The sequence below is a fragment of the Hippopotamus amphibius genome, chromosome 9 (assembly GCF_030028045.1).
Source record: "Hippopotamus amphibius kiboko isolate mHipAmp2 chromosome 9, mHipAmp2.hap2, whole genome shotgun sequence".
Lineage (NCBI taxonomy): Eukaryota > Metazoa > Chordata > Mammalia > Artiodactyla > Hippopotamidae > Hippopotamus > Hippopotamus amphibius.
Window position 1 is genome coordinate 134,573,610 of NC_080194.1, and position 12,460 is coordinate 134,586,069.

At 49.3% G+C, this 12,460-nt stretch overlaps 1 protein-coding gene across 2 annotated transcripts in view; it reads left to right on the forward strand.

The window, feature by feature from the left end:
• The window catches only part of ABCC1 (ATP binding cassette subfamily C member 1), a 132,823-nt gene that overhangs the window by 70,807 nt on the left and 49,556 nt on the right, over positions 1-12,460 (forward strand). For both annotated transcript variants that reach the window (XM_057750672.1, XM_057750673.1), the window contains 4 exons: positions 113-290; positions 1,474-1,635; positions 4,759-4,851; positions 6,521-6,724. In XM_057750672.1, coding sequence (XP_057606655.1) covers positions 113-290; positions 1,474-1,635; positions 4,759-4,851; positions 6,521-6,724 — 637 coding nt within the window. The remainder of the gene's footprint in view (positions 1-112; positions 291-1,473; positions 1,636-4,758; positions 4,852-6,520; positions 6,725-12,460) is intronic.

Below are 12,460 nucleotides of genomic sequence, written 5' to 3' on the forward strand. Positions count from 1 at the left end.
CCTGCCTCGCCCGGCGGGGGAGAAGGGCACCTGCTGGCCCCAGGCGACTCGCGCCCGCCTGGGTGTGCGTCTCGGGCCGTCACACCGGGCTCTGTCCCTGCTGCCCCCCCAGGCTGCTCATCAGCTTCGTGAACGACAGGAAGGCCCCGGCCTGGCAGGGCTACTTCTACACGGCGCTGCTGTTCGTCAGCGCCTGCCTGCAGACGCTCGTGCTGCACCAGTACTTCCACATCTGCTTCGTGAGCGGCATGCGGATCAAGACCGCCGTCATCGGGGCCGTCTACCGCAAGGTGGGGGGCGGCTCCCGCCGCGGCGCCGGGGTGCTGGGCCGGGTCACCCCTCAGGCAGGGAGTGACCGTCCGGCCTGAGAGCTGGGCGGAGCTGACCCCAAGGGCGAGCCCCGGGGATGTGCCCCCGGGTTGGCTGCGGGTGATGGAATTTCTTAGGTGGCGCTTGGTTTGGGGAGACGCGGGTTCAGCTCCTCACTCTGCTGTTACTCTCCGGTGCGTGAGCGGGTTCTGGTTCTCCGTTTGAACTGAGCAGATGATGTGTTCCCTGGAGGACAGACCCTCGGCAGGCACTCGGCACGGACAGCCTGAAGGGACTGGGGTACCTCCTTGGTCCCTGCGTTTCTTGGCCTCTGGGCCCCACGGGTTAGGAAGAGACTGTTCAGCAGGTAGTGGGGAAAGATGGACGTGACCGTTGGCTCTGAGACCTGTCTGCCAGGTAGACTCCCCAGAGAGCTTCAAAAACTTCCAAGGACCAGGCTGCACCCCAACCAGCTAAGTCAGGATCTCTGAGGGTGGGACCCGGGCAACAGTGTTTCTAAAACTCCCCAGGTGACAGCGTGAAGCCATCGAGAGCCAGGGCGAAGGTGTCCCTCCAGGGGACGCTTGGCCACGTCTGGAGACATTTTTGGTTGTCATGACTGGGGGTGGGGGCAGCTGGTGGGTGGAGACCAGAGACGCTGCTGAGCATCCTAAAATGCACAGGATGGGCCCTCAGGGGATTAGCCTCATGTGTCAGTAACGCCAAGGATGAGAAACCCTGGCTGAGACTTTGATCCTTCATGGCAGTCGGGGGGCCAGTGGCTTCAGCATCTCCTGGGGGCCTGTTAGAGATGCGGGGCCCCACTCCAGTCATACCAAATCAGAAACTGCAGCCTAACAAACTCCCTGGGGGTGGGTGTACACACGCAGGTGCAGGAAGCTCTGGTTTAGGTGACCTCTGAGGTCCCTTCCATACTGAAGAGCTCAGGATGGGGAGGCATCTTATCGAATGCTCTCGATAAGAGAGGAGGCCTTATGATGAGACACATGGGCTGCGAAGGCAGATGAGCCACCAGGAGAGGAGAAGAGAGCAGTGGCCTCTCCACTGTTGAGCTGTCTCCTTCCTCCGCTTGGGCCCGGAGGGAGGGCCCCAGGCTGTCGCCTGCCACACTCAAACCCTCTTTCCCTCTCCTTTGTCCCGCAGGCCCTGGTGATCACCAATGCAGCCAGAAAATCCTCCACTGTCGGGGAGATCGTCAACCTCATGTCTGTGGACGCCCAGAGGTTCATGGACCTGGCCACGTACATTAACATGATCTGGTCAGCCCCTCTGCAAGTCATCCTTGCCCTCTACCTCCTGTGGCTGGTGTGTGTTTGACGTCGTTCCCGTGGCGCGTGGGGAGGGACCTTCACGTGTGGGCATTGGGGAGGGAGTGGGTGGCAGTGATGAGAACCTCCGTAGCTCACTGGCATTTCTTGCCATCATTCACATTTTATTTTCTGGCCTGTCAGCTGGTTCCAGGATGTTTTTATTCCTTTCTTCAGTTGTTGGGTTATGTTCTTTAGGGTGGCATGGTATTTGTTTGCATTTGTCTCTTCTTGACAGTGTATGTAGTTAACAACCCTATAACACACACATTGTATCTCTCCCTCTGTAGTATCCTCCTAAATGCTAACCAAACTCATTTATTCATGAGTCCCAAATTATGTTGGTCAAGAGTCTCTTGGTTGCAGGGGATAGAAATCCATCTTAGAGTAATATAAGCAAATAAAGGGAATTTTACAGTGCCTGTAACTGAAAAGTCCAGGTAGGGATGGATCCAGGAGTTCAAGCAGTGCTGTAAGGACTCAGTCTCACGTTCTCATCATTTCTTAGCCCTATGTTTCTCTGAGTTGACTTCATTCTCGATGGGATTTCTTCAAATGGCTTCCGTAGCTTTGGGCTTGTATCATCTTCACAGATAATGGTGCCAGAGAAAAGAGATTCCTCTCTACATTATTCTTCTTTGCCTCAGCCAGGGTCCTCGGGGGCACTCTGATTGGCTTGGCACAGTCCTGTTCACATCCCTGAACCTGTCACTGTGAAAGAGGCAGAGTTCTCAGATTGGCCAGGGTCCCATGCCCTCTCTCATTGTGGAAGGAGTGAAGGTGTGATTGGCAGCCCTTGCACATGGGGAAGGGCCGTTCCCAAAACATAAAGATGACCAGCAAAGATGCTCATAGCCTAATACGTGCCTTATTCTTTGTTACCTCTCGGCCTTTGCACGTGCCTTTCCTTCCACCAGGAATTCCCTTTCCTCTTTTCTCCCTACTGATGACATCCCACCCAAACTTCAAGGCTGTGACAAATGCCACTTCCACTGGTTCTTTTCCGTCTCGGTTAGATGCACTTCTTCCGTCTGGCAGATGTCTTGGGGCATCTGCTTCCCCAGAAAGTGCTGCTGTGCAACACTTCTTTAGAATTGCCTTCAGGGTTGGTTTGTGAACCACTAAGAAAATCGCTTTATTTAGATGAGAGTTGCTGAATGTGTTATTGATTTCTGGGGCTGGATGATCTTTGTTGCCGGCGGCTGTCCTGTGCATTGTAGGATGTTTAGCTGTCTCCCTGGCCTCTCTACGTGAGATATCAATAACACACCCCCTCCCCTCCCCCACACTCCCACCAGCACTTGTGACCAATGTCTCCAGACGTTGCCAGATGTCCTCTGGGGGGAATATTCCTCCCCGGCTGGGAAGTACTGCTTTAGACCAAAAACAAGATTTCTCTATCTGACCATCAAGAACACGACATAGGATAGCAGGGGACAGTGTGGCTCTGAGATCAGGCTGCCTGGGTTCAGATCCTGCCTCTTCCAGACCTTATTACTCACCGTCTCTCAGCCTCAATGTCGTCATCTGTAAACTGGTGATAATAAGGGAACCTCATCACAGTGATTGATGTTGGGACAGTTGAATAAATTAGTGCAGGTAGTGTTCCCTGAACAGTACATGATACAGAGATGTGCTTGGTGTCTTTCAGTTACTGTGATTCGCTCTCAAAGTTGATTCTGAAATCTTATAGATTGTTGGTAGAAATGACCTTCATTGTTAGAGGTGGATTAATCTTCACCAGGCAGAGATCCATCACAGAAACCATTAGGAGCAGTAGCATCTTTTTTTTGGTAACTAGAATGGGAGCTTCCGGGGGTGGCTCCTTGGAAGGGACTAACACCCTTATCTTCTGGTTCCGTCCATCTGTCTCGGCTAAGTAAGTGTGTGCTAGGCGGACTTCTCAGGCTGTCTCTTTTATTTATTTATTTATTTATTTATTTATTTTTTTTTTTAACTTTTTACAATAAACTGTGTACCTTTAGAGTATACAATTTGGTATCCCAGTCTCCCAATTCGTTCCCCCCCCAACCCTCCCCGCTTTCCCCACTTGGTGTCCATATGTTTGTTCTCTACATCTGTGTCTCTGTTTCTCTCAGGCTGTCTCTTTTAATTTGTGTAACTTGAAAGTTGAAAAATGTCAATCCATATCTTGCCTCGGTCACGATCACTTTACCTTCCTGAGATGCAGTTTCCTTATCTGCAAGTGGGTTAGTAGAACAATCTACGGCTTCTTATCTACAAGTCTCCCAATCAAAAAGCTCTGAAAACTGAAAGTTTTTCTTAGCTCATTTGGTGGCAAAACCTGACCTGAGCCGATGTGTGATTTATACATAGTCTTGATGACCTTTCTCAGTGGGAGTATCCTTATTTTGCTCCTGAACAAAATCATTGCATTTGCTCATGGAGTGCTGTGCCAGGGTCCGGGGGTGGGGGCGCTGTGGTGTACGGGCACATCTACCTGTGTCAGGAGTTCCCGAGACCCCACCAGGTTCGTGGTTCGCTCAGGGGACTCGCAGCTGTCATTTATTAAGCATCCCCCTGGAGTCACACCGGATGCACATATTCCCCAGCAACAAGTTGTGACAGTTGTGACAGCACGTGTGAAACATTACCAGCCAGAGAAGCTCAGGAGAGATGCTGCACCCAGGGTTTTTATTGGGACCTGGTCACACCGGCAGCCTCTGCCCTGGCACAGACCAAACTTCCAGGCTCCCGGAGGGAAAAGGGTTTTGTCAGCAGAAACTGAATTGTTCGTGCAAACAGTTTAGGCTCAGAGAGTCACTCTTATCAGTTCTGAGAATGGTGGGAACCCTCCCCAAATCCAAGCACCCAGGCATCAGCCAAGGGCCTTTGAAGAAGATAAACTGTCAGGTGGGCCGTGTTCACTATTTTCTGCTCCACATCCCATTACCTTTCTGAAATCCTTAAGTTCGCATTTGCAAAACTCAGTCTAATCCCAAGGGTTTTGGATAAAGGATTGTGGCCTTGAATGTTCTTATAGGGTTTGTGGGACCCCAGTAGATGCTCTGGGATAAATCTGAAAAGTAACATAGCTGCACAGGGTGGCTCAGCCCGTGGAAGCCCTGTGCTGAGACTTCTGTTCTCGTTCCTTCCGCAGAACCTGGGCCCCTCCGTTCTCGCCGGGGTGGCTGTGATGGTCCTCATGGTCCCCATCAATGCTGTGATGGCCATGAAGACCAAGACCTACCAGGTAGGGGGTGTCTCTCCAAAGGCCTCCGCACTGGGCCCCTGCCCGAGGCCTTTCCACTTGGGTGTCCAGTTGGGGGTCTCAGCCTCGCCCGCCTGCGGGGGAATCGCTTGGGGAGCTGTAACAAATGCTGATGCCCAGGCCTCATTCCAGGGATTCTGATTCATCCAATGTGGGTGGGGCCTGGGCATCAGGGGCTTTTAAAGCTTCCCAGGTGATCACATCAGGCCACCAAGATCGTCAACTTGTAAAATAGACCTCGTGGGTCAGTGACTGAAGTCACATCTGTGAGCCTGCGAGAGATTCCTTATTTCCTGTGGCGTGTTTTCCATTATGTGTGTGTGCATTTTCAAGAGCTGAGTAAAAATCGGCTCCTGCTTTTTTCCCTGTTACCTTATGCTGGTCCCAGCATTAAACTCTTTTTTTTTTTTTGAGATACTTTGTATTTTTTAAGTTTTTAAATACTCAGGTAACAGAGTGAATGCCTTCTCATTATAAAAGAAAGTTCAAATAATACAAAAGTGTGCAGACTAAAAGGGCATTTTTAGTGTCCTCTTCCCTTGCCTCTCAACCACGGTGCATACATTGAAGCACATCCTTCTGGAACTTGCTGTGTGTTTATATCGAGATCGGACTATCTGTATAGTTAGGCTTGGTGTGTACATGTGTGTGTTTGGTGGTTTTAACACATACGGGCCGCCCGGCAGCGTGATGTTAAATCATTTGACACCCCGCCTGGGGCATCTTTCTGCCGCCTGCCGTGCAGTCTGACTTCATTCCCTTGAACTCCTGCCTAATGGCCCGTAAGAGAGACGGGCTGGAGTTCATTTCTCCTCTCCCCTGTTGATGGCTGTTTATGACGTGCCTGTGGAACTTCAGATGAGAGAGCTTGGCTTGCGCTGGTGATGCCGTAGGAGAGATGAGTTTCAGGACCTGGGCCTGTTGGAATGAGGTTTGGGGAGGCAGGGAGGAGAGGCGTGGGAGGGGCGGGGGACCGTGTCGCCTCTCCTCCTCTTCCCTGAGCAGCCCACCTCTGAGATGGCTTCAGCCTCTGGCTTTGACCTCTTGGTGCTTACACTGCCCTCCTCTGTGAGCCAGGAGTGACATAGCCCTTCATGGCAGTGTTCTCACGTGCAGGACTAAATGCACTTGAAAAGCTTAGAAAAGTGCCCGGCGTAAGGAATATGCCAGGTGGCATCGAAAATATTTAACAGCTGTGTAGCGTGGGCACCTAAGTGGTCGAACCAGTGCCGGCTGGTACAGAAATGCTGGAGTGTTTTAACAACCAGGTACTGCCTGAAAAGCAATAAGGGAAATAAGAAAATGGAGGGAAGAAAAAGAATCATCTCTCGTGTTTGGATCAGTAGAGTAGGGCATGGGCCCCTTGCTCCCTGGATACCGGGAAGGTTTCCCTTGCCTCTCTTCCTCCCTTCTAAGTTTAAGAGGTTTCTGTAATGTCACATGTGACGTGATTCAGAGTGGTTTTTTCCCTTGAAAAAAGAATCCTTTGGCCTGCTCTCGGGGTCGGGAGTTAGGGTTCGTAGGGATTGCAGGCCAGCTTTTCCACCCTCAGGAAGGCCCATGGTTAATAGGTGTCGAGTGTTGGTCTGATGCCAAGGCCGGAGTGAGCGGCCAGCCCCCTGGCGGGTGTTGACTGCTCCTCTCTTTGAAGGTGGCGCACATGAAGAGCAAAGACAATCGGATTAAGCTGATGAATGAAATTCTCAACGGGATCAAGGTGCTCAAGCTTTATGCCTGGGAGCTGGCATTTAAAGACAAGGTGCTGGCCATAAGGCAGGAGGAGCTGAAAGTGCTGAAGAAATCTGCCTACCTGGCGGCGGTGGGGACCTTCACCTGGGTCTGCACACCTTTCCTGGTGAGTGAAGCCACACTTATCCCGGCCGGCGTTGTTTGATGTTTTATTGTTTTGTCGTGCCTAAATGTTTTTCAGGAGTCACTACGTCAGCAAGGCCTTCTCCGACCACTCCTTTTAAAAAGTGCCACCCCTGCCCCTTTGTTTTATTCACAGCACTTAACAACCCAGGGATACTCAAAGCAGCTAGTTCAGCAGCCGTTAGTGGCAGGTTCAGGATGCGATGAGAAGTTTGTGCTGGAATGTAAACCTCTGGTCTCTGCTTCCTTCATCGAGAAAGTCTTGCTAAGAAAAAAAAAAAAGTCAGCCGAACTAAACTGCGTGCTTAGTGCCATGGTAGAGCTACACTGTGGTGTCAACTCCTTACCTACTGCCCGCTGGTCACAAACTGTGGATTGGCCGTGACCCATGGACCACACTTTGAGTGGCAATGCCAAACCCACTCTAAAAGTCACTTATTGTTTCATGAATTGTCTGTCTCTCTCCACTAGAATGTCAGCTCCAGGAGGGCAGGGGTTTTCTCTGTTCACTGCTGCATCCTAGTGCCTAAAATGGTGCATAATAGAGGCTCAGCAAGTATTTGTCATTCACTGAAAAAAGCAATTCAAAACGTACAGAAAGTGATGAAAAGTACATTGACCTCTCTTCCATCTGTCCCTTTCCTCCAAAGTGACAGTTTTGTATGTCTCTTTAGGAAAAAAAAATTTGTGCATATAGATATTTAAAAAATGTTTGTAATATATTCAAATGGAGTCATACTTACATGGTGTTATATACCTTTGGACTTAATATATAACCTCTCAGTTCATGCATTTAGATCTGTTTCATCTATTTTAATGATGTGTGCTTGTCCAGAGCGTGGATGTGCTGTAGTTGACTTAACTCATCTCTTGTTGCAGACCTTTTATTTTTTTTATTTTTAAAATTTTCTTCAAGCTCTTTATTGGAGTATAAGTGCTTTACGCTCTTGTGGCAGTTTCTGCTGTACAACAAAGTGAATCAGCTGTATTTATACATATATTTCAATATCCCCTCCCTTCCACGACTCCTTCTCACCCACCCTTTCCCACCCCTCTAAGTCATCACCAATTAGCGAGGTGATCTCCCTGTATTATGCAGCAACTTCCCACTAGCTATCTGTTTTACATTTGGTAGTGTATGTATGTCAGTGCTACTCTCTCGCTTTGTCCCAGCTTCCTCTTTACCTCCCCCCCACACTGTGTCCTCAAGTCCGTTCTCTGCATCTACATCTTTATTCTTGCCCTGTCACTGGGTTCATCGGTGCCATTTTCTTAGATTCCATGTATGGGGGTTAGTTGCTGGCCTTTTAGACTGGTCCCTGTTCTTTGCTGTTCCGACCCACACTGCCCCGAATGTTGCAATATGCGTCTTTTGGGGTCCTGTAATGGGTCTGTCCCTAGCTGGCCAACTTTGAAAAGTTTAAAGATAATGGCATAAGTTACTGTTTTCCGAAGCTGGCCCCAAACCAGGAAACCACATAGAGATGGGCTGCGGAAACCCTTTAAGAACAGTTGACAGTGAAGCGTGCTTAAGGAGGACTTCAGATCATGCCCCCCATGTTTTTTTTTCTCTTTCTGTCTTTGTATTATGATTAACTATGTCATTCTTTTTTTTTCACATGCTGTGCTAATAATGAGTATCACTTCTTGGGCAAATATATATTCTCATAGGAAGTTCCTGTGACTCAAACCACACATTTTCATAAATTAGAAACAGAATGTTCTGTTAGGCTACCATCTGCTTCATCAGAGCGGTGTCGCAGGTGGAATGTTGAAGGAAACTCATGCCTTTTCGCGTCTCTCAAAGTATATTCATTCTGGCGCTGGATTTTGACAGGCTCAGCTTAACCCGTGCAGGAGGTAGTATGGTGGAAATCAGTGATGCTCAAACGTGCGCAGGTCTCACAGTCACCTGGCCGGCCGCTGGGTGCATTTATCCAGCAGTCGGTCTAGGCAGGCCCTGAGTATTTGCGTTTCTAACATGTTCCCAGGAGCTGCCAGTGCTGTTGGTTTGGGGTCCACACTTTGTGCGCAGCAGGACCAGCACCAGCAACATCAGCATCTCTGGGTTGCTTGTTAGAATGCAGACTCAAGCCTCACCCCCGTCCACGCTGAGACATATCTGAATGTTAGCAACCTCCCCCCTACCCCCCCGCCAGGTGATTTGTTTGCACTTTAAAGTTTGAGAAACACTGGCAAAAAGGAAGAGTAAGCACAATTTTTCCTTATAGGACCAGCTAGTGAATATTTTAGGTGTTCTGAGCCGTGTGATCTCTGTCACAGCTGCTCACCTCTGCTGGTGTAGTGCAAGAGCGGCTATAGATGACACAGAATGAATGGGTGTGGCTGTGTTCCTGTGCAAATTACTTTATAGACACTGAAGTTTGAATATCATATACTCTTCCTGTGTCCTGAAATATTATTTTGATTTTTTTCGATCATTTAAAAATGTAAAATCCATCCTAAGCTCACGGGCTCAGATACAGACGGGTGGGCCACAGGCCGTAGCTGGCTGAGCCCTGGCTTAGAGGAATGGGATGTTTTACTGAGAATTAGGACCACTGCTGAATTCTCCTGCCAGCTCATGGTGTGACCTGCAGCCGGTCATTTCACCTCCCTGCAGCCGGTCATCTCACCTCCCTGCCTCTGGGTTTTTGAGCATGAGAGAGAAGGGCTTAGGCCCCAGGAGTGTGGCATGCAGGCCCTGCCCTCCCCCACCCCCGTACCACAGCAAACACCCCCGTCAGTCGTGGTGCTGCCTTCCACTGAGTTATGTTCAAGCAACCCTCCAGGTGACCGCTGCCAATTGACCGGAGTTGGCCCAAGCAGCGGCATCTCTTAGCTGTTCTGGGACTCTGTGTTCCCTCAGATCCCCTCCAGCTCAAACACGCCAGCATTCCTGGCTGGAAGGGTCTGCTGTCTCATTCTTCTCACACTCCCGTCTCCCCAACTTTTTCCAGGTCCTTAGCGACTCTCTGTTTTTTTCAAAAGTAAAACTATAAGACTGGATGGTAGTTATAGAGGATGTCCATTATATTTTCTTCAAGCTGTTCAGCAGTCTATGTATTAAATACAACTGTTAAATAAATAGTCCTTATTGTATATATGATACATTTTAATTGAAAAACAGAAAGTAATGCATTCGCAGGGTAAAAATAGTTATGGCTGTTCCAGAGGGTCTGCTGCTGAGCTTCTCAGCCTCAGCACTGCTGACATTTGGGACCCGATAATTCATGGTTCATTGTGGGGGGCTGTCCCTGTGCAGGGTGGGCTCTTCAGCAGCATCCCCGGCCGCCACCCACTAGAGGCCAGGTGGCACCCCTCCCCCCATCTCCCAGGTTACGACAGTCAATTTGTTATTGTCTCCAAACACTGCCAAATGTCCGCTGGTTGAGAATCACCAGTCTGCCGTGAAAGGTTCTGCTCTTTCCCTCCGTAGACCCCCCATCACCTAGCTTCCTTCTCCATACCGGTTTCTTCTTTGTATTTCCGGAGAGAGGCTGCATGTATACCAGCATACCATTGACTATATGCAATAAATGTAATGAAACTTATACATCTCTTTTATTTACTTTACTTTTATGCACGTGATAGCAAATCACACAGAAATCCAAGGCATTTGGATCGCTTTTTTTTTTTAAATAGGAAAGATCTGCAGTCAGAAGGGTCAGGCAGTAAGGTTGAGTCAGTGGGTTGTGTTACAGTTAGGATGAAGGGGGACCTTTCCCCATAACCCTTTGCTTTGTACATCAGACCCTCTGACAAAACCTGCAGTTTCCAGCTTGTCACCTGAACTGCTACCCCTTCAAATAGCATCTCCTGCCCTTGTCTCCATTAGGAAGCCACAGCAAGAGATGCTTAAGAGTGGGACTGGCTTTTCTTGACCTTGAATTTGCCACTCAGTTTTTGGGTGATGATGGGCTTCCAGAGACGGAGTTGGTTGAGCTGTTTGGCATGAAACAGATGAGCCCGGGAGGTCAGTCGGGGACCTTGGCCCTGGCCAAGACACGGAAGCCTCTGACTACATTAGGATAAAATATGTGGCCTTCAGTTCCCTTGGAAGGTGTTTGCATGTTCTTTCCACTGGTGAATTCCTGAACTTCAAGGATGATGAGGTGTTTACCCACCGGTAGGTGTGATGGAAGACAGAGGCCTGGGGAGGTCAGACAGGAATGGGGATGCCATGTGGCAGGATTGATGGGACTGTTTTTCTGGAATATAGAGCCTGGCATTTATCATGTCCTCATGTCCACCTAATGCACTTTCCTAAAATAGCATCTCCAGGCAGCCGTCAGTATTTAGCATTTGCTATCTTGGAAGATTTGTGAGCTCCTTGCCTTCTCTGTGCCTTGTATGTCTCTTCTTTAGGATAATTATCATTTCATATGCTAATTACCTGTTGTGCAGTTCTCTGCTGACCAGAACATACATGGACCTTGTCTTTTTTTGCTTATATCCCTAGAACATAGGGGGCTTGGCAAATGGTACCCATTCACTAGGTTTATGTAGAGGAATGACTGACTAAATGAATGGACAGAGGATTTGAAGAAACTGTGTTAGTCAGGAAGTATCTTGCAAGTGGCAGAAACCTAGCTTAGATCCACTAGATCTAAGTTTAGATCTAAGTTTAGATCCACTAGATCTAAAAAAAAGAAAGGGAAATTTTTGAGGTCACGAAACTGAAAAGTCTAGGAAGCTGACGGTTTTAAGCATGACTGGGGTTTCAGACGTGGCTGGATCTAGGTGCTTCAAAGATAATGTTGGGTATAACTCCTTCTCTGTCTCCCAGCTCTGCTTTCTCCATGGTAGTTTCTTTGTCAGATAGGAACTCGCTGTGCAATTACAGTTGAGCCTGTCGTCTCAGTAACCACAGTAATCAAGGAGAGAGTTCCCCTTTCCCATTAGTTCCTGCAAAGCTGTGGGGTTGAGTTTCATTGATTGTGATTGGCTGCATGCTTGTCCCTGCATCACTGGGGCCAAGGAGCAGGTTTGTTTGGATTGGTCAGGCCTGGGTAATGTGGCTTCTTTCAGAGATTGGGGTCAGGTGTGGGCAGTTCATCTGTGGCTGAAGCTCCCCAAAGGACAACTGACATGTTACCAGCAACAGGAGTGGATGGTGACCAGGCAGAAGGACCAGCTATCCTCATGAAGAGATGGCAGGGTTTAGGGGTTGTGCTAGGGTAGTTGGTTCAGTCAGTCGCCCCATGTCTCAGCGTAGAGGGAGGCTCTGTTAGCACTTAGAGGTGGGTGGGAGTTCTTCCTTGTTTGCAAAGGATTTTTCGCATCCTTGACTCTCACCCTTTATAAGGCTGTAGCAAACCCCAGCTCCCCAAACACCCTTGCTAGAGAGCCCCTGGTTCATACCTGTTTCCCACTAGACTGTGAGTCTCAGGATCTCCAAGGCTGCCTCACACAGAGCCTGGCACACAGTAGGTGTCTAATTAATAATTGAGGGATGAGTGAATGACCTCCACTTCCTGGAGAAGTGGGCGCTGTGCATCTGACAGGGGCCACTCGATGTTGCTCCTCTTGTGCTTCCTGTGCTGTCAGCAGCCACCCCACCAGTGGGGCCAGCGGAGCTGGGCTGTGCTGGCGGCGAGATGCCTGAGGCCTGGTTTTCTCTGTAGCTGAAGAGACACCCGTGAGTGTGTGCTTTCCTGCCTTTGGGCAAATTCGTCCAGCTGCCCACCCATCCACCTACCTGCCTATCCATCCATCT